At 38.9% G+C, this 27,240-nt stretch overlaps 2 protein-coding genes across 3 annotated transcripts; one reads left to right on the top strand and one right to left on the bottom strand.

Annotated features, from left to right (window-relative positions):
• Positions 1-377: 377 nt before the first annotated feature.
• Positions 378-3,341, bottom strand: LOC105033241 (uncharacterized). Of its 2 annotated transcripts, XM_010907955.4 has the most exons (4): positions 3,168-3,338; positions 2,521-3,000; positions 1,724-2,071; positions 378-1,603 (listed from the first exon to the last, which is right to left on the bottom strand). In XM_010907955.4, exons 2-4 carry the CDS (start codon positions 2,983-2,985, stop codon positions 983-985), a joined length of 1,434 nt encoding a protein of 477 aa, XP_010906257.3. In that variant the 5' UTR covers positions 2,986-3,000; positions 3,168-3,338; the 3' UTR covers positions 378-982. The 2 variants fall into 2 exon arrangements, with proteins under 2 accessions (XP_010906257.3, XP_029117102.1); XM_029261269.2 differs by having other exon boundaries at positions 1,724-2,068; positions 2,521-3,341.
• A 13,075-nt stretch (positions 3,342-16,416) lies between these two features.
• Positions 16,417-17,155, top strand: LOC105033240 (peamaclein). Its single transcript, XM_010907954.3, has 2 exons — positions 16,417-16,565; positions 16,673-17,155. Exons 1-2 carry the CDS (start codon positions 16,484-16,486, stop codon positions 16,864-16,866), a joined length of 276 nt encoding a protein of 91 aa, XP_010906256.1. The 5' UTR covers positions 16,417-16,483; the 3' UTR covers positions 16,867-17,155.
• The last annotated feature ends 10,085 nt before the right edge of the window (positions 17,156-27,240 follow it).

The following is a 27,240-nucleotide window of genomic DNA, read 5'->3' on the forward strand; positions in this document are numbered from 1 at the left end:
ACTGTTTGCGAAAGCAGGTAGAAATATCAACTTCTCCCACACTACCTGAATTAAAGAGGGGAACAAGGCAATGAATGAGATGGGAGAACCCCATGGGGATCTTTGAGCTTCCCATGCATTTGCTGTAATGATACCACCACTGATCCTGCACCCAGTACAATGTCGGCCGGGTCCCATCCATCAAAAATCAGTAAAGGCAAATTAAAATGGTCCAACAAGAGACCACAGCTCGCTCCTAAACATAATTTCATCTGTCGATGGGCTGCGGACCCTATTTCACTGGCAAATTGTAAGTTGTCATTCAGCAACCACAAAAAAAAATGATGAAGAAACTTTGAAAGATGATATCAGCATCCATGAATTCATATAATGCCATATAGGATAAAAAAAGAACACATATTAACCATTCAACATCTGATTTAGGACACAGTTTGGTTGGTTTACATCAACTAGCTTAGCAAGACTAATAACAGGCTGTAGGAGGCAAGGAAGAATTAGATTCCAAGCCCCAAAAGTAATCCAATGTTATCACCTTTCACTTCCTACACCTCGAACAGTTTAGACACCAATCAACAAACAAAACACTAAAAAACACTCAATCTGAAAACCGATCTGAGCAATCGCATAACAGCAACAAAGTTCTTGTTGCCACCAGCATAATCTCGATCCTCTCCTTTGGGCATGAAAGGCAGCACCCTGCGGAAAAAAGAAACCCCCACTCCACCCACAAATAAACCAAATTAACCAAAAGGCTCCACCTACCAGCAACTCTGTATTCAGAGTATAAGAATTCAACAAGACCAGCAATATGTGAGGCCTGTGAACGATTATGATCTTATTTACAGAGGACATTGCAATCACCAATTTACAATCCCCTGGAATTTGTGTCCGCTACCTATATTTCATGGTCTGTTAGTCAACTAAAAGACGAGCTAAAAGTATGAACATTTTGATCAACTTCTGATACTAAGTAGTCCTAGCATTAGACTTCCATTTTCCACACAATATTATCATCATTGTCATGCGGCCTCTCCAGAGCTGCAACTTTAGCTCGATAATTCCCTGCCGAGCTGTTCTTCCCTCTCTCTCCTTGGGGAAGCTCACAGGCTTCACTAACTTGCCCACATTTTATATCAGCCGGAGGGATGAAACAGTCCAATGAAAGTCCAGGAACGTTGAAGGCCACCTCCTCAATGGTCCAAACCTCCTCCATCCTGGACTTGGTGTGGCTCATGGCAACCTCACCAAACCTAAAAAGCGTCACAACCGAGCGACCAGAATGGGCAATCATCAGACCATCAACTGGGCGGTAATCTTCAATGAAGGAATTAATGGTGGTCTCCCAGTACACAGCATCTCCACCAGAATTTGACTGGATCCGAGTTAGGTGGGAGTCCTCCATTTGGACGAGAAGTCCAGTTTTCTGGCTGAAATACCCAAATAAGACATGCCTAATTATCTCAGCAGGGCCTTCACTTCTAGCTTTCAGTGTTCCAGGATCGGCACAGAGCTTCAGTATGAAGCAATCCTCCCCATTGACCTTCTTCTCTCCAATGCACTGTGCCTCAGCAAACATACTAGCCGTGGTCAACGGATCAAGACCCTAATGAAAGTTAACCCAAATCAGTCAGTGCCAGTTTCTTTAGCAAGCAAATCAAGCAATAAGGGTTGATTCAAGTATCTAAATGGATTCTATCTTGTGTTGTTTGGACTGATCATAGACCTGGAGAGCCCGGCGGAGGGGTCGGACAGGGCCTTTGGCGGCATGGGCGCCCAGCCAGGGGGTGTGGCGCCAGACAAGCTTGCCATTGCAGCCAGCATGGACCTTGCTACTGCCGACGGCAAGTTCAATGTACCACATATCAGGGGCCATCTGCCAGAGGATGAAACCTCCAGCCTCGGTGGAACGGGAGGCATTCCGGTTCTTTATGACCCGGCTTGCCGTCTCGAACTCCACCGCCACCATTCGCACCTTCCCTGTGGCATACAAGTTACGAATGGAGCTCAGCAGCTTCAACCCTCCTGAAGCCGCTGTATACTGCTGCAGTATGTACTGCGCTGATGATGTCTCCTACCACAGGAAATCATAAAAATAACCAAAACGTTAACTAAAAATCCATCTTTCACTAAACCAAGATCCAAAATGAGGATTTGACGCAACTATAGTATCATTATTTAATGCACCAGGATGAACACAAGATGGATTTATCGAGAGGAAGAATACATTCCATCTTCCAATTAAACCTTGGAAACATGGAGGAAATCCTCTGGTTTGAGATGGATTACAATCAAAACTGCATATAATCACGAATTAAATGCATACATTTAATTAAGGTCATTCATGCATTTAATCAAATAGGGAAACTACAACCATAATAACTACTCAATATTCCTGAAAATAAATAAAAGCAATGATACTTCCGCCAACCAACCAAAAACAAGCAGGTTAAATTAATAAAAAGGTGAGGGGGTGAAAATATCAAGAACCAAGAACAATGAAGAGGGAGAGAGAACGCTTACAATAGGGGTGTCCTTGATGCTGAGATGAGGCAGGGGATCCATAGAGCAGACGTGGATAGGGGCGAGCGGGGTGCCCATGACGCCGAGGAGGAGGCGGAGGTCGGAATGGCGGCAGGAGGTGGAGGCGGCGGAAACGGACGGCACACGGGAGAGCTGGCCCTTCACCCACTGTCCCCACCCCCCGCCTTCCTTCCTTGGGTCCCCGCAGTCACCGGCACCCGGATCAGGGCCCTCCATGAGCGGCGCGAGCGCCTCCCCGACGGGCCTCAGGCTCCCCGATCTCGACACCGCCAGGTCCGCCACCGCCTGCTGTCGGTGCAGCCCCCTCCAACGCCGCGGCAGCAGTAGTTCCACCACCGCCGCCGACGCATTCCACCCGGGGCTCTCCGACCTCGTCCTCCCCGGCGGCAGCCCCCTCGATATCTCCTCCCGCAGCGCCGAGAAGAACCCTTGCTTCTTCTCCATTTGCTCCTCCAAACCCTCGCCGCAGCAAAAAAAAAAACACAAAAAAGAAAAAACCGAAACCCTAAGACAGAGAAGAAGGCGAAGTAGAAGAAGAGGACTTCATGGACGGATCTGGTAAGTATTTGTAGCGCCGGAGAAGGATGAAGGGGGTAGGTAGACAGGGACTGGAATGTGATTCTTACTCTTTCAAGGGGGTTAGAGAGAGAGAATGGCGGACGAAGAGAAGGAGAAGAGGAGCACTGACTACTGAGAGACCGACCAGTGACCACCGCTCGCTCCGCATGTGCTTCTTTTGGAGGGAGAGGAAGGAAAAGATACCGGGCCCAGAGGAATAAACAATGGAAGTTTTCGGACGTGGAACGAGGATGAGATGGGAATAAAAGGCAGTGCTGGGGGAACTTTAGTAAAAGGACCGAAGGATCGAAACGGAAAAGGAGCCCCACCGATTCGGTTAGAAGGCGCGAGGCGCGGTCGAGGTCCCGTCACCTCCCACTAACCTTACCTCTCAGGCGCTTTGCCATCTCTCATCCTTTCTAATCTGGGAACAGGAAAATATCAAGAATCAAGTTCGGAGGTGTAGCTACAAGAGAGGACTGTACCCACAACTGATGGCGCCGTTAGGGAACGGCCTTTTGCCGTTTCGGCTGTTACGTACTGAGGTGAGATTTTTGGTGTAATTAATTAATTTAATTACCATTAATTAATGCTCCAGGTTCCATTTGTCTCGGCGACGAATCTAACGGTCCTGCGGGCTCCGGCTCAAGCTTTAAGGAGAGCGCAAGGACGAGGAACTTTTAGGGTTTTTTTCGATAACGATGGTCCAATGTCGTCCCATCTCCATCATGGCGGTCCAATCGTGATTGAATGGCTAGTGATATTAATTCCACTGACCATATAATTGTGGGCCAATCCATGCACCCATGCACAGGTGCGCATGCCGCGATCCGTCTTAATCATGAAGTCAAAGTTCAATCAGAACCGTCCAAACGGTGTCTTTGTTGACATGTGAGGAGACAGTCGTACACCCGAGAGAGAAACATGGAAGGTTGATGGTTTTGTGAAGGCTGCGAGTCCCCCGGATGCTAAAACTCTGTGCACCAAAGTTTGCCAGCATTACTATTACTCTGATCCTAGAGCAGCATCCCTTTCTTCTCTCCTTTTAAATATTTTAGGACTATTTATTGTTTATTTGTTCACATCATGATATCATAAGCCAACAAAGATCATAAGCCCTGAAAGCAAAATGAGGTTTGCCATGAGCTATAGATGCCATGTGGTGATGGCAGCCCATGGATGAGCTAACTGTAAGTTGCAAGGCTTTGTGTTTGCTTTTATGACACTCATTTTATGAGACCTCCATGATTTAGTTAACAGGATATCTGAGTTTCTCAAATTATGAATTAGACCGAAGACAATGCATTTGTAATGTTACTTGTTAGACTTAAATTTTGAGTTAATGTTGACATGTACAATGCATTCAGAATATTTGATCTTTTTTCAATTATTACAGATATGTAAGGCATTGCAATATCCCGATAAGTATGAATTTTCTCAATTAGTCCTGCTTTGAAGTGCCACGCAAAACAATTTGCACATTGCACTAGACAAATTATTTATTAAAAATTTTATATCCATTAATGAGTTCGTTTGGTTGGGATACGTCGGATTAGGAATAATTGGATGAATCTTGAAAGATAAATGATTATGGAAGAAAATAAAATTCATGATATTTAGCCCATGGAAAGTGATATGGGAAAAAGATTGTAATATTTGATTTGAGATATTTTTATATGAAAATATTATCAAATTTTTAATAATATTTTTGAATAAACAAAATTCTTGAAACTCAACAAAATATAATTGTTTTTATTAATAGAAAAATGAGTTTTGTAATATAAATTTGCTATGAGAAATACTTCACGATCACTAGATCAATAATATTTTCTCCAAATTTGACTAAAATTCTCTCTTATGAGGGTAAAACCGAAAGGAGACATGTTGATTCACAATCTTAGATTAGCAAATATATATATATATATATATATATATATATATATATATATGCTGGTGAAAATTAGCTGAATCACATTCACCATAAATAGGTTTTGTGGGGACTCCAAATCTAGTGCTTTTGAAATCTCTCTTTTTTATGCGGGCATACACATGGTTTGTACAAGCACAACATTTAATATATATTTGTCCTACGACTTCTCAGATAACATTCGTTGAGAAGGTGCCATCAATAATCACAGAGAGCCAGCATACACGCTCGTGCAACACCATATAAGGAGGTAATAGCAGATGGTCCCAATTGATATCATCTCAGGAAAAGAAAAAAAAAAAAAGGGAAAAGAAAAGGAGCAGGAAAAGAAAGGGAAAAAGAGAGCTGTACCCTCTTTATTTTCTCACTGTTTAATTTCTATGGTGATAGCCAGCTCGCCACTATACCTAGAGGATTTGGCAGTGTCACACCATGGTTTCCGGAGTTTCTTCTGCCATTGTTCTCTTACCATATAGTTTCTATTTGAGCACTGCTAGATATATATAATGCGCACCCCAAATGAGGTGTGCGCAAGGCCATTATACCATTAACTGCTCATGAAAAAACTGGATCAGGAAAGATGCTGGATACGTACTTGGGTACACTAAGCATTATTTTTTCTGTCTTATTTAACCAAAATCGATGCAATAGCTGTACTTAAGGCCATCTCCTGAATAGGTGCCTATGGATTCCTTTGCTAAAGTAGACAAATGATATGCGTTTGATATAGGTAACAAATAAAATTTGAAGTTGGCACAGAAATTTCTGCGCACTCAAATATTTGGTAACCATTTTGAAGTTGTGATAAAGTTTCCACTTGCAAGGATGTCTTGGACTTCATTTTTAATCATCTTTAACATAGTCTTGGACTTCAGTATTCATCTATATTACCTACACTACTTCATATATCTGGGACTGGGTAACCTTTTTTTCTTCTTTTTGAGAACAGTTAAGGGACTGGATAATATTTGTTGGGATGTTCAACATATCCTGTTTGCTTACCTGATGTTGCATGGTTGGATAAAGGAGTAAGCGTATACAAGAGCATTTGAAGATTTGGCAAAAAAAAGTGATTAGAAAGATTGCCGGAACCCTAGTGTGTAAAGGATTTGGAAGGAATAAAATAAGCGAATACTTTGAGCCGGGGCATGGAGGCCAATATTTTGAACATTATCTATCAATGAATTAGTTAGGTGTAGAATAGCAAGCTACATGAAATAGATAGATCATACTAGCTCAAGATTCAAAACAAACATCAAATTAAAAAAAAAAATCATGAAAAAAAATAATTATGGAAGAAAAAAATGAAAAATAAAAATAAATTTATTGAAAAAAGAATAAAGACTAAAATCTCACAAAGACACGTCACGAAAAAATCTCCACATCCATAAATAATCTTTTCTCTTTTTTTGTTTCTTCATTTTTTCCACTGTCTTCTATATGGTTTTATATACGAAGGAGACACCAAAAGCCTCTTTAAATAGAGCACTATATGGATGAGAGTTTGATTCTTACCTTGACTCAAATAAACTAAAAATCCAGTGGAACACAAGTTTTAATAACCTTCAGAAGAAAATAATCAAATAAAGTAACATGAGGAATAGAATTCTAAAGTCATTAAAACTAATGACTAACTAAAAATGAAATCTTAATTGGATTAAGACTTAGTAATGAATTTCAATACTCTCTATCATTGCAAAATCATGCTGAAATTATCAATGTCGTAAAGCACCGTTATAGCTATCACCATCATTACCACACAGTGATAACAATATATAACAATTTGTCGAACCAATGATTAAATACTAGAACTTCTTTATTGGTTTAAACAATAATTTTTTCATTGGCTCATCCTCTTCAATGTATATGTCAAAATTGATGATGTCAATCAAAATCTCAAAAAGACGTCTCATGAAAGAGTCTCTACACGCACAAAGTCTTTCTTCTCTCTTCTTTCTTATATTTTTTCCACCATCTTATACATGGTTCCATATACAAAGGAGATACCAAAGGTCCTTTTAAAAAGAGTACAATATTGGTTGGAGTTTGAATCCTATCTTAACTCAAAAAATCAGAAATCCACTAAAACATAAATTTTAACAACCTTTATAAGAAAATAACCAAATAGAGTAATATTAAAAATAAAATTATAAAGTCATTAAAACTAATAACTAACTAAAAATAGAATCCTAATTAGATTGAAACTTGGCAATAAATCTCAACAATTAGATTCTTCTTATTATGTTGGGCTCTCTAAGTAGGAGCAAGATATTTGTCTTATTAAATGCTTTGTTTGATTGACTTATAGTTGGTGCATTCATTTCAGTTACTCTCAAAATGAATTGATAAGCGGCCCAATCATTAAAAAAAAAAAAATCATAGAAAAAGTCTTTTAAAAAGTAAAATTCATGGGTATGAGAGTCCACGTAGTTGGTTAGCTAACTCATGTGCATTGGGCGTGCTTATAACTAGTGTTGAAAATTATATGATTTCATGTTTTTGTTGAAATTTGAAACTCATAACACAGTTCTTATATTAACATTTTCTTCTTCATTTCAAAGCTAGCTAGTTCCTGCCTTTTTCTTGTTCTATTTAATACTAATGCTAAATTCATGTGTAGACACGACTACATACAAGAATGGAGGTTGTAACTGGCGCTGCCCTAAAGTGTTATTAAGTGATCAAACAAAATTATGCTTTGTAATAAATCTTCCTAGAGTAGTATTCAATACAAGTTTCATGGTCCAAAAGATGTTGCAAAAATTGCTTCCAATCAATCATGCCACATTAGTGACTACATGATAAATTTATAAACTTGCACAGACAACTCCATAACATTTCAACAAAAACTTATAGGTTTCTTCCTAGTTTGTTCAGCCCTTTCAAGCTCACTATATGTTGAAAGACCGAAAGTAACTGGCTATGCTACGCACTCGAGTGGGATTCATGTCCCACAGTTCTAGGATTCCCACCGCTTTGTATTAATAATGGGTTAGGATAGCAAAACACAAGGGTGGCCATTGGGCCCATGACATGACACATGACGATCAGCATGGGCATGCCCCTTTAAAGCACATGCATGGCATGTAAAAGGTTTGCAGCTGGGATCAGATACTAGCTGTTAGCTATCTCCTATAAGACTACCCTGTGCACCCCTCCTTTTCTCCTTTTTTTTTTTTTTTTTGGTTTTAACCCCTCCTGCTCCTCTTGGTCTAAATTCTATCCAAGGGCAGTGGCTTTAGGAAAGAAAGAGGAGGTAAAGCAAAAGGAGCATGGTGGTAAAACAGATGGGTTGCCGGGCATGTGCTTTTGTTTACACACGTACTGTTGGCGGTGCATGGAGTACTTGGAAGTCATGGAAAGATGAACAAGACTCGAGACTGTATTGAGTTTCACTTTCTTTTGGAGTGGAGCGTCAGTAAGATCACAGGAAGGCACCACTTCTGGTAAAACTTTAACATGGTGGGGTGAAAAAGAATGAAAGAAAGAGTACCATGCATGTGAGAGCGTGTGAGAACTGTGACTCTTTTTCTATTGATTAGATGGTCTAAAGTGGTACAGCTAGGGAAAATGCTTTGTGATGAATGGAATATGAGCAGCGGGCAAAGGCAAGGAAAGCGTTTGAATAATGGAAATGGAGTTCGGGTGAACTTGGGTCTTTTATAGAAGCACAGGTTTGTTTTTTTTTTTGTGGATGTTGGAGAAGCACAGGCTTGTGTACGTACTTGAAAGCTTATAAGGTATTGTGGGCCAGCTAATGAAGTTATTTATTGCACCAAACCAGAGTCCAATGAGTTTGGGCCAGCTACAAATGGCGCTAATCTAGTACTGACTGAGTAGCTTGCAGGCTAGCCTGAATTTTGTTTTATATAACTTTCAAGTCATGTGATGCACTCCCATAAAAAAGAGCTCCTCTTCACACATTTGCCAAAAAATATTATACCTACTGTAATTTAGCCCACTGGTTGGCACCTTTCCTCTCTCTGGAAGAGCTTCAAGTGCTGCTAGGTGTAGTCTGCAAATCATCCAAGACTCCCTGGAAGCAACTTTTCATCCTAGAGATTTGACTCCATTTCTGATAATCCCAAAAAGTCCTAAAATGTTAGGACTCTCCTTCTTTAACAACCTTCCAAAATATCTCACGCCGATAGCATGCATCCAACACTAGTGGGGAAAGAAACTAATGAAAACCTCTTACCATGCATCCTCCCTTTTGTTATATGTTTTCGTTTTACCTCAATAACTCTCGTTGTCAAACCCTACTCAAGTATACCCGTCCGCGTGCTACTCATGTAGTCTATTGATCTAATCTTAACCATAACTCTTATCATAGGTCAAATCCAAGCTTGAGCTATAAAATCAGAGTACAAAAAATCCCGCAGGATTGGCAGGCAATTCTCATCTTGATGCTCGGCCTAATCTCCGAAGTACTCTGCTATATATGATGCGATCCATTCTATGATGTTGTTTATCTCTCGATAAATATGCTAAACTGACATCACAATAAAAAGATGAAAAGTAGTCCAGATATCATAGAGGGGCGAATGAGCCTCCAGCTGCTTCACACTATCTTGGATCCATCCGATGACGGTGGTCGATCTCCCGTAATAAAAATCCTCTTTATCCTCAATTTTTGTTTGATAAAGATAACATCCGTCCAGATGGTATAAAGTTGAAAAAATTATCTATAAGTTCCTCGATTGATCTGAACTTATTTTTAAGTTCCTGAACCTCTCAAGTAGAATAAAATCTCTTTGAACTGTATAAGGAATTTGTAGGTTCCTACCATCCACTCAAATCACCTGCTATCATTTAAGTCTACAGAAATGACAAAAGTATCCTTGAATGATTTTGGAGAAAAAGGTTAACCCTTATAATCAAACTATGTATCCATGTAATCAAAAATTTATTATGTGTAACCAGAAATAAAAAATTGGATAATCGGACCAAACGATCGTATAACTAAGACATATATCTGTGTAACCTGAATATAAACCTGCGTAATCAATTATCAAAATCACGTAACTTGAACATAAACCTGCAGGATTAATCTTTTCCTTCAAAACCATCCAAGGGCACTTTTATTATTTCTATGGATTTAAACGGCAGCAGGTGATTTGAGTGGACGGCAGAAACCTACGAACAACTCTTTATGCAGTTTAGAGAGATTTTATTCCATCTGAAAGATCCAGAGATTTAAAAGTAAGTCCGGATCAACCGAGAGACCTATAGATAATTTTTTTTATGAAGTTTAATTTTTGAGATCAAAAATTTAATGAGATGGAAATCTGCCATCATCAATTTATCATCCAAATTTTGGATGACAAAGTCTACACTACCTCTATCAGAAAGGTCAGCCCCATCTCTTAACTTTGTGCCAAGTTTAAACTTTAAACCGCTGAGATATAAAACTGCATATGGACACGTTCACCAATTCTCGAATGCCTTGCTCAGAATCTTTGGCCATTTCAAGGACATTTTATCACCCCACTGCCTTTGGGAGAGGGGCTGCGTTGGGAATGTTTGAGCTGAGCTGTGTGGTCTTCGTTCTCTCGGTCCTGCAAGCGGCCACGTGCTACCGGACAGGGCTCGGACGCCGAGCTCAGCTCGGGGGCGCTGCTGCCTCCGATCACTTGGGTATCCCCCAACCGCGATCATTTCGCGTCCACGCCTTTGAGCCGGTCAGAGCCAGCCGTTTCCTGGTCTCCCAGGGATCTGCAATCGGGGCCCAAGAGAACACCCGGCCGTTGGCTGGTGGGTACTTGCTGCCTCCTCTGGCACCGGCCACCCGGAGTCAAAAGCACCGTATCGGACCCGAACACCATGGGACTCGGCTTTGAGGTCCGTGCCAAAACAAATGGTGCCAACATTCATGAACGAGTTCACTAGCTAGATGACAGGTCCTGCTGTTAGTTGTTACCGGCCATATGTGAGCAAGTCATAATTAAGGATGGTTGGTTGTCAGCAGGGAGTCCAGCTTCTCTCTACAGATGGTGCATGATTTGATTTAAGTGCCGAGTATTTGATGGAAAAATGAGCTTGGAAGGCAGTTATAAGGCTACGGTTTAGCATTGGTTTGCTTCTCAGGAAAGGCACTCTCTCAAAGTATAAATGGAAGTCCCATCGGTTCACTTTACGATCTTCTAGTTGGCCAGATCATTGGAGCATCTATGTTATCCAAGGTGTTATTATAGAAACCATGAATAGGAGATATATTTGCAAATCACACTATGCATGACCAGATGGACGTGGATGGACGTCCTAGGAGATTTTGCTGTCATGCTTAGATCAGTATGATATTGGGCACAGAGCACGTTAGCACAGGCCTCTTTGTTTCCATGAATCTTGTTTGCCTCCAGGCATTTTGACAGTAAGTAGTGATACACCCAAAGGCAACTTGTCCACCGTGGCGCTGGCGACTCAACAACAACCCAATACATGTTTTCGAGAGGAAGTGACTGTCTAGCCTCTGTTACCTAGATTTTTACGATCGTACTAAGAAGTTTCAGAGTCTTCTATATACTAAAAAATAAGTAGCAGACCATTCCACCACTCTGCATCTTTTACTTAGTAAGATTCGTAATCTCAAAAATCTTCGCAACATGCAAATCATTATCCTCAAACAACTAGAGCATGTTACGTCTCTACGATGCTCAAGGAAAAAAATGGCATACATTTTCTCGGACAATGGGTACCTTCTTAGTCTATAAAACCTAACTCCTCGGAATCCCCTAAGTAGGTGAAGAGAAAACAAGTGAATACTTGCTCCACCTACCTCCTCCCTAAGCTAGATTCCATACGAACTAGAACCTAGCTCCTCCACAAGACTGGGCAGTTTTGATTTCACCTCTGAACTCAATCTCCCACAAGATCTTTTCTAAACTATCACTTTCCTCTCTCTTATAACAGAATCTATTCCACCTCATACTCGACTCTAAAAATCTTTAAGAAAGCTCAAACATCTTCCGTTTACTTTTGTAAAAGACCGACTTAAGCATCGAAGGATCCATCATTATGAATCCCCACAGCATGATAATTTTTCTGTCTTTGATGGTGTTGCAAGATCTAATTTGAAGGATCGATTGCGAATTCAGAGCAAACATCCAATCCAAAGATCTCGATCAGCCGTCTTGCAACCATCTCTTCCCCTTTCTTGGCTCCATCTTGTCCACTTGAGCCAGATCGCTTTCGACGGCAACAAGTTAAATATGTGGACTGTCTGGAGCGAAATGACTGGAGTTGCTAGAACAAATTGCATTGCAATAACTGGAGTTGCTGTAGTAGTAACCATATAATTTCTCTAATTATTGGCACACGAGCACGGGCATCTCCTGATGCTAATCTTAGATGATTTTAGAGTGAGAAACTAATTCTAGTGGTACATCAAAGTAAGTGATTCTAGTGTTGCATAAGAGATGCATTGATCCTACTGCTCTATCAATATGCTTGCGATTCTCATTTACGTCTTTCCAAACAAAACAAGGTAAGATGCAGCAACTACACTAAATATGCCCAGGTTATCATAGTGCGTAATGGGCCGGGTTTAGATTGCGGAAATCGAAAATACAATCCTACCAGGTTATCTGTGTCGGTAAATTTGGCTCACACTGGCCCATCAGTAGGCCTACCCATGACGGCCCAGAATCACCTTGGACTCCACCCAGATGCTACCCATGACGGACGGGCATGATGTTCAAATGGATATATTTTGCATACAAATAATTTCCTGGTCGTGCAATATCCGTTGCAAAGATCCATTTCATTGTAAAGATCCATATTGCAAAATGCTAGTAAAAGTATGACCAGAATGAGAGAGAGAGAGAGAGAAGATATTTGCGCAGTCTCTTATATTCAATGTTACAACAATATATATACATTAATAATATAGTCTAACAATGTGGCTAATAAAGAAAGTGCATCAATAGTTATAAAAAAATATCAATTATATTTAGACTAATACAGTACCATGATGATAAATATATACTTAATAGTTTCAGAGCAAGGTGTTTGCACATCCATCATGCGTTTGTTGTGTAATCATTTACATGAGAATTATATGCCCCATTTTACATTTATGTTTTGAATTAGTTCCAAACCCCATAATTATTGTGATGGCATTCATTATGCCCTAAAACCTTCCTGACAAAATCATTCATTATTGTTCAGAAACAAAACTATCAAATTGATATAATATTGTTTTATATTTTTCTGTGATTGCTAAATTTTGTCCCAAACAAACTTTAGTTGCCAACAACTCTGGCATTGCAAGAAAAACTAGTTTGTGGGGCTCAAATATGTATTACTTGATGTGACTAACTTTTATTTTTTCATCAAGAAAGAGGTACCTAAATTTCTTGGAAAAGGATAATGATAGGAGTCTGTGGAAATAAGAGTTACGGAGATAAACCGAATGGTCGTTATGATTGAATAACCTCCTGATATATGCGACCCAATTTAAAAAAATTGTGTCTTTGTGCCTCGTGACATACGTGATGTATCGAGTGGGATAGGGTGCTGAAGCGTCTCAATAGCATCCTTCCTTGTTGCCGATATGAGCCACAAATAAAACAGAAGCTTACCTCCCATCCGGTACCAATAGTATTGTGGTTTTTTTTTTTTGGTAAGAAATAGTATTGTGGTTAAAACAAGACTATGTATAGGTAAATTGATTACCCACAAAAAATATATATATAGGTAAAATGAAATGTTATCAATACATTGTGATATGTTGTAACAAGCACTAGGACACTTCAAATCATCTAAATTATTCTCAAGATTCTTTTAACAATTTGGATGATTTTGTTCCTGATATTATGATGCAATGCTTTGTAAGCCACTCATACCCTTTTTCTTTTCTTTTTTTTTTTTTTGAAAAAAACACTCTTCTACACCATTCTTTAATGTCTACTTTATACTGTATCTTGATAAATTATGCATATGGGTTCACCAAAAAAGAGCATATGATCCGGTCTACATACTTCTAATTTATATAGTGTTTTATAACCACTGCCATCCGAGGATAAGGAAAAATGTACCATAGAAGGATGGAATGCAAATGATTTGCTTAAAATATGGATTTTACGGGTGGCTTTTAATTCACAATTGAAATTGAAGTTGGAATGGATCCAAATAAAAATCAAAATTATCATATTTTTAGATATATTTGATCAATGATGAAATAAAAATTATAATAGAATTTTAATATCGGAGAGAATAATAAAGATTGAATTTTAGAATATTAAAATATTTTTATTTTTTATAAAATTAAAATAAAAATAAAATTTTTTGAAATTAAATGGATGGAATGAAAGTGACTCTTTTTTTTTTTTTTTTTTTTTTTTATTGAAGGGATCAACTCTTCGTAATCAAATATGCCCAATATACATTTGTTTTGGGATGTTGAAAAAGTCAATCTAAAAAAAATTATCTATCAAATCCTTGGGAAAATCAGTCCTAATCGACGTACCACCGATAACTATTAAAAAATATAAATTGATGAGTCAAGATTTCACAAAAATATTAATATAATTAGCTTAATAAGCAAGTCTACTTTGAGCCTCATCGATAACCCGCGGACACCTCACATGCATCCTTCCACCCACATCAAAGTTCAAAAAAAAAGGAGAAAGCAAGATGCTGAGCGGGGGAGTTGGACCCCATGAATGCCCCGCGAACGAATGCCGGAATGCCACCACGTGCACGCACAGCCTTTCCTCCGTCCACGCCAGGCTCCGTCCGGTGGAGGTCCCTCAGTGGAGGTGCCATCCAGAACCTTCCAGGCTTCTCCCGCAATACGATCGAAAGCTGGCTGCAACGCAGCATTAATTCCAGTCTAGTAAGGATACCGGGTCCCACGCCACGCTGACCAAACCAAAAGGAAAAAGAGAGAGGGATAATTGAAAGGGTTGTTCGCTTAACTGAATCACATCTTTATTTTAAAAATTAAAATAATTTAATTTAATTTATAATTTTTGTATAAAATAATTTAACAATCTAATATAATTTTATAAAAATATTAAATAGATTAAAATATAAATCATAATATATGTATATATATTAATTTGTAAATTTTAAAATAAAATTTAATTTTTAATTGGCTATAGATGTAATCTTTATTTTAATAACTTCAAAAATTAAAATTATATATTAATTTATAAATTATTTTAATAATTTTAATTTTTATTTAATTAATTTTTTTTTAAACTTTTTTTATATTTTATGTTGTAATATATCAAATTGTTAATCCATTCAGATCAAACCGTTATTTGCTTATCTGATCTGATCTAATACGGTTTGGTTGATGAAATAATCTAATTTAATTTATAAAATTAATAAATTATAATTTATTTTTAATAATTAATTAAACTCGCATGGGGATAGAGAGTGGGAGAGGACCCCAGGCTACGCCTCCTCGCAGGGGCAATGAATGCTAGATTGGAGGCCAAGAAAAGACGCGTGACCCCACGCATGCTGTCGCGGGGCCCCCCTCGTCCGGTCCATCGTCTCATGATTAATGGTAATAGTCCCGTCCATGGTCCCATCCATACCATGGTTCCTTCCCTTGACGCTAGGGAATGGACCTTCTTTTAACCCGCTGCCTTCCACTAAAACAAAAGTACAAGTTGGTATCGGTTTAATTTAAGTCATTTTGAATTCTTCTAAAATTAAAATACGAAAATGTTATCTACTATTATAGTTATTATTAATGAACATTATAATTAAAAAATAATGAATAATAATGAGAATATAATTATATTTTTTGCTCATTGATGTTGGTCAATTAAAATTTATTTTTTAGGTTAGCATGGAATCATGATCATTGTAACATAGATGAGATAGTAAATATGGATTTTTTTTTAAAATTTTAGATAAAGATAAAGGATGGTATCCAAAAGGACATTATATACATAGGTAAAAATTCAGTGTTTGAAATTTGATAGACTTTCAGAAATTTATTAAAATATTTAAAAATTTTAATGATTAAAATTATAAATAATAAAAATAATAAAAGAATTTAAGATTATTGAAATATGTAATATCTGTATTTAAATCAATTGCGAAAAAAAAAATCTGCAAACAAAATATAATTCTATAAATTATCTTAAAAATCAATAATTTTTGATATTTGCATCATAGTTCATCAAGGGGAAGAGAAGAAAATAATTTATATTTTTATATTTTTAAGAGCGAGGGTACTATAATTATATATGTGATATCATGGACCTTCGAAAGTGCTGCAACCGCCACCAGTTTCATCAACGCGTCACTTTCCTCCCCTCGGATGCCAGCTTGCAGGTCATCACTATTGGCCAAAATCTCTCACCAAACCTCCCACCTCAAACCTTCTCTCTTTCTCTCTCCTTTATAAATACCCACCCAGGATGCCCACAGGCCCTATCACCTCAAGCTCCACTACCATACACCTAGGAGCTCCATAAACCAAGTGAAAAAAACGCCATGAAGGCCCTCTACACCACCCTGGCCCTTCTGGTCCTCCTCTTGGCCTCTTCCTATCTTCAAGCCACCATGGCCGGCTCACGTAAACACAAACTAAGCTCAGAGCTATTGTTTCTCTTTAAATTCTTTTTCTCAAGGGGTACTGATGAGGTCATTACTCTCTTGGTTTTTTTGTTTCTTTGGTGCTAGCTTTTTGCGATTCCAAGTGCAAAGTGAGGTGCTCCAAGGCAGGCGTTCAGGACCGGTGCCTCAAGTACTGCGGGATATGCTGCGAGGAGTGCCACTGCGTGCCTTCGGGGACCTATGGCCACAAGGATGAGTGCCCTTGTTACAGGGACAAGTACACTGGCTCTGGCAAGAGGAGAAGGCCTAAGTGCCCTTGAGACTCGTTCCGAGCCTAAGTACCTTCTATATAGCCTCTTTTATTCCCCACTGGGCAGTGGTAACTGGTGGGTAATCATGTTATTGTGTCTATATATAAGAGTTGATAAGCAGTGGGATAAATAAAGGAAGTTGTTTTTGGAGTGCCATATATATTGCTGTATTTCTTCGTATAGATGTGAGAGTAGTGATGGTGAGGGTTCGGAGAAAATAAGAGAGAGGTCTGTTGTTATTTTTGACGTTGTATTTTCCCATATATATGTATACCACCATGTTCTTATATTTGTTTTATTTATATGCTTGCACTGAACCTTTTGTTACCCTTTTCCTACTTGCCATTGAGATTTGCTACAAAACTGTGAAAGTAAATTATTTAGATGTATAATATCTATTCAAATGTGCGCATCATGATGGCGATTTTTCCTTTTTCTCTTTTTAAAGTTTCACGGAACCTCTCCGAAGGACAACCGGCACAACATGCATTGAGGGGTGGGTAGTGAACTTTCTTTTTTTGTTTTCTTATCCTGTCGATGTGCAACCGATATTTAATAAAATGGGTGGCTCTGACCTCTCTCTTTACATCAAGAGAAAAAAAAAACATGAGCACTACTATATAATTCACAAAATTCTGTCTTATAGACAGTGACACGCTGTCATGAAAAATGTTCATCAACCTGCTACGCTTAATTAGTAGCTAACCCGTTAGAATGCATGTAAACACTCATCTTGTCAGCTTTTGGCCAGGACTACTCAGCCAGTTTAATGTTCCCCAGGTTAGACATCTTAATTAGTAGATGGACCCTTCTCCTTTCATGAGTGAGCTGTTAGAATGGATCCTTCTTCTAGACGGCCTTCGCCCGTTAAATGCCAATCTTGGAGTAACTGGTTCTTAACATCAGGGTACAGTGTGGCTGACACGGTCATTGAAGTTTTGTTGACCACCTGGTTGGTTCAGCCTTTTTCGGTTTTCTCGTACAAGCGTGGGGCAACTGGGTAGCACTTGACATGGTTTTAGCATTGTTTTCTTAAAGCATATGACCTCTTGCAATTGCAATAATTTGAATAATTAAGTGCATGATGTTGAGTGCAAGTATTTGCTTGCAAGAGAACACATATTGACGTTGATCTAACCTTGTTATATTAGATGCGGATTATGTCGTCGTCGTCGTCGTCATCATTATTATTATTATTATTATTATTTTTGGTAAAGGATTATGTCATTATTTAAGCACTTGATTTGAAACTGATGCTGATGTGTGATTCATAGATACATGTAGCAGCCATTCAGTACATCCAAATCAGCAAATGTAGATAGATATAACTTTTTCAGCGATGGGGCGCATCACGTTGCTTCCGTTTGTGAAATGGAGTTATATCAACATTTAATCATCAAAGCTTCTGGATCTTGAGTTGAGTTTGTGGACCATGTCAACAATCAGAGGCCATGCAGGAGTAGATGGTAATGCTTTACGTGGTTGTATTTAAAACTCATTCTCAACACCTAATATAACTCAACATTGAAATACTCTCTTGACTTTACCTAAAAAAAAACTCTCTTGCTTTAATTCTTAATTATTTAGAGGCAAAAGAAAATCGAAGTGGCAATGTGAATAATCAAAGAAGAGAGAAATAATGTGTTGAAATATATTATTGTTGAAGTATAATATTAAATTATATATGCAATATTTTGTATACTAGTTAAAAATTAAAATTAGCATATCTAACGGAATCACATAATACCCAAAAGCAAATATTAGTAAACCATCTAAAGTGAACTAAGCTTTAGCTCAGTGGTAGCACTTTTTCACTAACGTTCAACTGATTACAAGGATCAACCTTAGTTCTTGATCTAAAAAAGACCTGAGTCATAAAATCCCCTTCAATAAGATGGGTGAGGCTTGGATCAAATGGGGCGGATCGAATCGGATTACGAGTGACCTCAATTCGATCTAGTTTCTTGATCGGATTTGAATATTAGATCCAAATCCAATCCAATAAAAAATTGGATTAGATAGGATCAGATCCAAGATTAAATTTCTTAATTCAATAGATCATTTGAATTGGGTCAGATCTATGTATAATCCAGTCCCGATCCATGAAATACAAGTTCGTTCGGATCCAGATCCAGATCGATTTAGGTCTGGATTATAAATAACAAGATCAATAAGTATCAAATAAGAGCCATCATGATACTATTTTGTGCAGCAACACTGCCTGAGGACTTATTTTTCTTTAGGGTGTGCTCTTTATTGTTGGTTTATGTACTAATTTTCAAATTGTTAAGCAAATGCTGAATCTATTGCTTGTTCTTAATTTATATCTAGTTCTATTAATGTTCTTATTCTTGTTGATGTTTCTAATAAAGTCTATGAATTGCTAAAATGAGTATCAAGATCCAATTAATTAGAGTATGTAAAAATGAGTACCAAAATATTTCATATAATTTAAAAAGTTAGTGATGACAGCCAACAACTTTTGATCAATAGAATCTTAATTTTTTTCCAACCTGTGTGTAAAGTTTGGATGAATGAATGTAGGCAGAAGTCAGGGAGTTCTATTTTTCATTTTTAAATTAGTATGCTTCTATCACTTCTGTAATATTATATGAATAGATATTCTAATTCTATTTCTATCATGCTTTTTTTTATATATACATTTAAAACCTTGAATGAGGTTGATGAAGCAGCAGAAATATGAGTTTAAAAGAACCATCTTCCAAAGAATCGAAGAATTGTAATTACAAAAACAAGTGAAGAAATAACAGAAACAAAAAGGAGTAGAGCTTTGAACTTCAACAAATAAAGAAGAGAACCAAAGAAGATAATCATAGCCTGATCATGTATTGGGTTAATTTGGGTCTTGTATTAGGTTACAATCGAGTCGAGGCAGATAATTTATCTCAAGATCCAAATCAACTCAAAAGTCTCCATGAATTGGATCGGATTGGGTCGGATCAAAATTCAGTAAATTCATATCCGATCCAAAAAATAAAACAGGTTTAATTTTAAAATCCGATCTAGATCTATGGGTCCTATAAAATGGTTCGAATCAGATCAAATTACAGATCAATCCAATCTATTTACAGCCTTAATAGCACTCTCCCATTAACATTCAACTGATTTCAAGATCCAACTGCTCAACCTTAGTTCTTGACCTGAAAATGGCCCGAGTCAGTAAAACCCCTTCAATGGGATGGGCAAAGCTTGGATCAGTCGCTTCCAAATGCAAATCGAAGACTGCCTAAGTGGTCGGATCACTAGGTCACTATTTCCAACCATCGGATCAATAGAATGGACTAGTTTTTTATATTAAAATTATATTTAAATTTCTAAAATATATAAAAAATAGAATCTATATATATATATATATATATATATATATATATATATATATATATATATATATATATATATATAAACTATTGATAAGTTTTCTATTTTTTACACTACTTTATCAGTTACATGGATCCACATTCTATGCTTCTTTAATTGTAGCATATATGAAAAATATTAATAAATCATTCATTTTTTAAAATTATATATAATATAAAAAAATATATACAGAAATTTATATATCTTTAATATTATAAAGAGCAAAAAATTTGGTAGATGCCCACAAAATAAAATGTGAAGTATTGCGGCCAACTCCCCGTCGCCTATCGTCGGAAACGAACACCTGCAAAACAGCATCCGCATAGACCAGATTTGTGTCCGACGGAGATCCTCCGATGCCTAAGTCAAAGAGGGAACTTGGTGAACAGGAGTTGAATGTAAGCAGTAGCAGAATTTCGGCCCAGAATTGGCTTACCAGCCTCATTTTTCTTATCTCCTTTTATAAATGAGATTTTCGTAACCGTCGGACGTGATCCCATATTTTATGATGCTAAATCGTTGGGTCATAATCACATAGTAGATCGTTAATTCCCACTGATTACATCGTAATATGTGATTGATAACTGTTCATGATGGTTATGGTATATCTGAGCTGACTGACCGACCATATATCGGTAGAACCGATCATATGTCGATAGAATCCATGAGCGACCATCGGCTAGTAGTTCTGTTATGCCGATGGTCTAAGTCATCCGCTGTCGATCGATAGTAGTCGGATCATTAGTCGATCAGTCGGTAATAGGTCGATGCGATTCGTTCAGTTGGTCGATGAAGAGTCGGAACTATATATTCAGCCGATGCAGAGTCAGAGTTGTATGTCCGATCGGTCGGCTATTATTGAGTCAGAGTCGATAGTCGGTTGACCTGAGTCGGGGGTCGATTGACTTACCCCAACAGTTTTTCCCCACTCCCAAGTCCAAGGTGAGCTGACGTGTAATATTATCATGTGGTTTGTCACGTTGGACGAAGGGAGTTATTTCTTGTCATATCGAGCTCCGATTCTGTAGCCACTTTCTCTGGAATACAGACGATCGGCTGCTTTGTCATTTTGGCAAGCACAGAGTCATCTTTAAACTGCCATATTGACAGGATGATTCGGTATCCGTCATCAGTATTAGACGTCATTTTGGAAAATCGATTCGGCGTTGGATAATATGATTTTGACAAGTAAATTTTTGTCACGTATCTAAATGTTGTTGGGTCATGGTCGTTCACGCGGTTGAGGGTGACGTGGCTTAATCTGGTGCATCGAACCGTCAGATCGATGGTTAGTTCAGATATTGCCACGTGTCTGCTTCTGACACGATCTCGATTTGGTTGCTTCAATCCTGGCTGTTGAACGATCATCTATATATAGGACCGCTCTCAATCAAACTTCTACTTTTCATTGTCTTTTCTGGTGCTGGGACTGTGCCAGGAGATTGCCCTAGTGTCTGAGGACTGTTCTTTCATCTTTTTCAGATGTTGCTGTCTTTTCTTGAGTTCTTCCTTTAGTTTTTATTTCCTTGATGGGTAGGACTTTTTCTTCTCAGGATGGTCGGTCGAAGAGTCCAGTGGACAAATTCTAGTCGGGTCTGAAGGTGGAGGCTTCTTCACTTTCGGAGCTAAATATCGAGCGACGATATTCGTCAGCATACTGCCAAGAAAAGGAGAGCATCCGAAACTGAACTTTTTCGACCGAAGAAGAATTGGGCAGCTGCTTCATCTGTGCCAAGGGAATCTGACTTATCATCAGCCTCGGTTCCTAAGCCAAGGATGCTAATGACAGTGGATGAAAATCTGAAGCCCCTCTGTTCTCGTACGAGTGGGTCAGGCTGTTGGCCAGATGAGATCCTCTCTATTCCTATACCAATGGGTCAGGCTGTTGATGTGGTTGGCCAGATAAGGAGGTTGGAAAGTCGTATCCAGATTTTGACTTTGAGTAGTATCGTCCCTTCAAGGTTGGTAGATAGGATCATTGAAGAAGAAGCTGCGTCGACTCAAGATGGAATATTGATCGTGCTTGATCGGTGTATTTTGCTTTTCTTGTTTTTTGTAATCAAATCTGTAATCCGACTTCGGTCCAACTTTGTAATTTTTTTTTGACAATGAATAGAAAAATTTTTCTTCCAAGTCCAAATATTTGTCTTGCTTGTGTGCAATGTCGAATTTGCCATGTAGAGCGGCTACCGAACATTGATCGATGGTTCAAGTGTTCAGTAGAACTTGTAGAATCATCCGTTAATTGTAGCATTGACGTACTTGATTAGAGTTAGGATAACGATGGTAAGTTGAATATCCCGTACCAGATGCTTGATCGGATTTGTACGTCTGATTATTTGATAATCGGTGGCAAGCCGAATATCCTTCGTCTGGCCATGGCCAAGTCGGTATAGTTCCAATCTGATCTTGGTCGTATTGGCATAACATTCCGATAAGTTAGGACTAAGTCAGCATAATCGACTTTTATAGTGGAAAGTCGAAATATATTTGGCATTGAGACATAGTCGATAGTTTGACTTTTTCAATGAAAATCGAAATATAGTCAGTGTTGAGATAAAGTCGATCCTCTGACTTTTATGGTGAAAGTCGAAATATGTTCTATACTAAGATGAAGTCGATCCTCTAGCTTTTATAGTGAAAGCCGAAATATGTTCTGTACTAAGATGAAGTCGATCCTCTGGCTTTTATAATGAAAGCAGTGATATGGTCTGTACACCGATTTTTATAGAAAAAATCGAGATATAGTCGATTGACCGTCCTTCTGTCGGTTCATTACGACTCCGTAATTGATTGAAATTTATGATTCTGGAATTCAATATTGCATAGTCGAGTAGAATAAAATATCCGCTGTACTTTTATTAGCTAATTATTGGAACAATAATAGCATTATCATAAGGAGTTCGAATTTTTCGAACATCTTCCGAAAAAGTTGTTACATTGTTTAGTCGTCGTCGTTTCGCTGACTCTTCTTCGGAAGTTGTCCCCCAGTTCGATCGTCCGAAGATCATATTGATCATCCCTGTAGTCAGCTGATTATTTATAGCTTCTCCAGTTTGTGGCTGAGGTTCTCGATCGGCAGGTGGTTAAGTCGACAGATCTCTCCGAAACTTCTCGAAGTAGCCTCATCGAATCAGGATCTCTATCTCATCCCTAAGTTGAATGTATTGTTCGGTATCGTGATCGTGATTATGATGGAACCAATAATACTTCTTCCGATTGTGGCTCCTCGATGGTGCTTTCATCAGCGGAGGGTATCGCAAATATTTTGCTCCTTCGATTTTCATTAGGATCTGCGCACGGAGAGCAGAAAGGAGAGTATAGGAGTCATACCTGTCATAAGTCGGTCTTGGACTCCATCGTCAGGTGAAGCTCGCTTGTTAGAAGGCAGCCAACTTGATTCGGCCGGAGCTCCGTTCTTCTTTTGTTTCTTTTTCTTCTGACTTTTGTCTTCTGTTTGGCGACGATTAGAAGCTCTTTTGTCTACACGCATATACTTGTATGCACGCTCCAAAAGTTCAACATAAGTCTGAGGGAGAGTTTTATGCAAAGAATATATGAATCGAGATCCCCTCAGACCTCTTTTCATGGTCGAGATAGTCATGTTTTTATTGAGGTCTTTGATCTCAAGCATGGCCGTATTAAAACGAGTTACGAAATCCCGAAGTATTTCAGTCTCTTCTTGCTTAATCGAGAAGAGATTATCAGAAGTTCGTGGCGGCCTTCGATTAGTGCTGAAGTGAGCCATGAAAGAATATTCTAGCTGTCAAAAAGAATATATGCTTCCTGATTGAAGCCCGGAGTACCAGGCTCGAGCAGTTCTTCGAAGAGTTGCTGGAAAATCGATGCATAAGAGGGTGTCGGTTGCCCCCTGAATCATCATGAGAGCTTTGTAGCTCTCAAGATAGTCGATCGGATCGGTGGATCCATCGTATGGCTCCACCTAAGGCATCTTGAACTGAGATGGGATTGGTTGGTCCAAGACGTACCGAGAAAGCGACTGGGCGGTGTGGAAGTCGTAGTCATTGGAGAACTTCCGACCTTCCACTTGAAGCTGAGTGAGTTGGTGATTGATTTTCTAGAATTTACGTTCATAATCATCAAATCGCTGTTAGAAAACTCTGGAGGGAGAACCACCCGACGAGTTAGAGGGAGAAGCAGACGGTATTCGCGGTCGCTTTCTTTCCCTTGCTCAATCCAACTGAGAAGGAGAGGGACACCGTGAACGATGGATGGTACATCGAGAGCACCGCGAGTGCCACTGCATCCCGATGAGAGAGCTGAGACGGCCACTCTGGTGAAGGAGACTGCCGTGGATGACGGCGGCTGTGCCGGGATGGCACCGAACACGCCTTCGGTTGCTCTGTCGGTGGCTGTGGTGGCTGGATCTGCTGCTGCTGGAGGCTTTTGACTGCCTCTGTAAGAATATTCATTTGCTGCATGATTGCAGTAATCTGGACGTCCGTGGTAACCATGAAACGTGAGGAACTAGGCTCTGCTACTGGAGGAGGGGGAGGAACCTCTTTTCGATGGGAAGAGTACCTCGCTGATCCGATTGCAGTCGAGCGTTGGACTCTGATTTTCGTCATTGTAAGTTGTCTTCCCCCTACCTAGCGCGCCAATCTGTTGTGGCTAACTCTCCGTCGCCTGTCGTCGGAAACGAACACTTGCAAAACAGCATCCGCACAGACCGAATTTGTGTCCGACGGAAACTCTTCGATGCCTAAGTCAGAGAGGAAAGTTGGTGAACAGGGATTAAATGTAAGCAGTAGCAGAGTTTCAGCCCAGAGTTAGCTTACCAGCCCCATTTTTCTTACCCCTTTTATAGATGAGATTTTCGTAACCGTCAGACGTGGTCCCGTGTTTTATGGCGCTAAATCATCGGGCCATAATTACGTAGTGGATCGTTAATTCTCACTGATTGTACTGTGATATGCGGCCGGTAATCGTTCATGACGGTTATCATATATCGGTAAAACCGACCATATATCGGTAAAACCGATCATATATTGGTAGAATCCATGAGCGACCGTCAGCTAGTAGTTCTGTTATGCCGATGGTCTAAGTCATTTGCTGCCGATCGATAGTAGTCGGATCATTAGTCGGTCAGCCGGCAATAGATCGGTGTAGTTCGTTCAGTTGATCGATGAAGAGTCAGAACCGCATATTCAGTCGATGTAGAGTCGGAGTTGTATGTCCGGTCAGTCGGCTGTTGTTAAGTCGGAGTCGGTAGTCGGTTGATCTGAGTCGGGAGTCGAATGATTTACCCCAACATGAAGTGTGTGCATCTCATAAAGAAATATATATATTTCCTTATCTACCTGATAAAAAATAAAAAAAAATGGCCGTATATTTGTAGAAACAATAGATTACCGCAAGCTTCCTCATCCAAGTTTGATCATGTGATTTGCTCCCTCGCGATCCGACCACTTGGAAAGCCACCGAACAAGTATAGCTTTACAAAGAAATTTTGGTAGGGACATGGAGGGAAACTTATGTGAGCTTCACAAGCTCTGTTCCCAACTTTAAGAGGCAATAGATTACTAGGATCATGTGGCTTCGCTTTGGTAGCAATATGTGGCGGAATGGAGGAGTTGTTCTCACGTTTGTATGCGCCACGGCTCGCATTTAGGACAAAATCTTGGAACCTTATCTGAAAAGAAAGGCATGCTGTGCCGTTTTGAGAAAGGCATGCTGTGCCGTGCAAAACGAAAGGCATCATTTGCTTTGGCTGGCTGTGAAGCAAGATTGCTAGTTTGGTATTAAAAGCCGAAACTAGATCCACATGCCTGCTGCCATCTCTCCTATATCATATCTGTTGTAGTATTGTCTGTTCTAATTCATAGATCTTATAATTTTGTCCTTCAAAAGATGTCTTATATGAGATAGATGATCTCTTCCTATATAAGACAGAGCCTCTTTTGACTCATAACTAATGTGTAACTAATGATGCCCTCTTTTCTACATCACAATAATCTTCATCTATAATTGATTATATCGAATCATTAATTATTGTAGATTATTCTAAATTATTTGACGTAGTTTGTTTTAGTAATTCTCTCTCTCTCTCTCATGCAAATCAATTGGAATTTTAATATTCATATCAACCATGGTATATTATCATGTATGGCATAGATGACGTAAAGAGGAACAAGGACTTCAACTTGCTTGTACAGCAATCAATACCCAAACCCTCACTTTTTAAAAGCACATCAATGCCCAATATCCTCTCGATACCAAAAAATAATGCCCACTATCCTCTCTCTATTTCTTTTGTAAGCCTTTGCATTCTTCTTCAATCGTTGCATGCACAATTTCATTTATATATCCATATACTTCAATGAATTGATGATCAAGTGATGACAAAGCTTATCTCTTGCTTCTCTCTAGTATGATATTTAGTGAAATAACTTGAATTGTTCTCCACTAATATTACGATCAGCTTAGATACATGAAACAACCTAAAGGATAAATTGAATATTGGCAAGAAAGCTAATTAAATATAAGAATGCACTTTTCAATGAAAAAGTAATTATGTTTTTCAATATAACTACATGAGATAAATACATATTACTTATTTGGAACATGCTATGTGTATCCCTTAGCTTACCTCTTAGCGACCTACCATGGGTTAAAAAGGAACCACCAATCTAGTATATGGTGCACAAGAAAACCCAAATTAGCTATCATTTTGATACCCCAAGAGGTAAAAAATGCCAAGCACTGCTCTGATTTGTTTGGTTAAAGAGGATGGAATGTTTGTTGAATAATTGCGGCTTCATATCATAAGTGAAAAAGGATGGATGATAGGGATGCCATCGAGATAGGTCTGCCCTAGGCCCAAACTTTAGCTCAGCATTGGAGATTCAAGTTTAAAACTAGCATGATGGTACCATGTCCGAGCTTGGATCAATCTCTGGGAGGTAGTTGGCACTTCTCTTCTAAGACCTTGCTTTTGGAGGAGGTTCAAAATCTAAAATGTATGTTCTGAACATCATAATAGAT

The sequence above is a fragment of the Elaeis guineensis genome, chromosome 6, assembly GCF_000442705.2.
Source record: "Elaeis guineensis isolate ETL-2024a chromosome 6, EG11, whole genome shotgun sequence".
Classification (NCBI taxonomy): Eukaryota; Viridiplantae; Streptophyta; class Magnoliopsida; order Arecales; family Arecaceae; genus Elaeis; species Elaeis guineensis.

Excerpts from the sequence above, each read along its gene's own strand:
- LOC105033241 (XM_010907955.4), bottom strand. The coding sequence starts at position 2,985 with ATGGAGAAGAAGCAAGGGTTCTTCTCGGCGCTGCGGGAGGAGATATCG. Across the intron at positions 2,072-2,520 it reads GCATCAAGGACACCCCTATT|GAGACATCATCAGCGCAGTA; the intron begins GTAAGCGTTCTC and ends TTCCTGTGGTAG. Across the intron at positions 1,604-1,723 it reads CCCTCCGCCGGGCTCTCCAG|GGTCTTGATCCGTTGACCAC; the intron begins GTCTATGATCAG and ends AACTTTCATTAG.
- LOC105033240 (XM_010907954.3), top strand. The coding sequence starts at position 16,484 with ATGAAGGCCCTCTACACCACCCTGGCCCTTCTGGTCCTCCTCTTGGCC. Across the intron at positions 16,566-16,672 it reads AGCCACCATGGCCGGCTCAC|CTTTTTGCGATTCCAAGTGC; the intron begins GTAAACACAAAC and ends CTTTGGTGCTAG.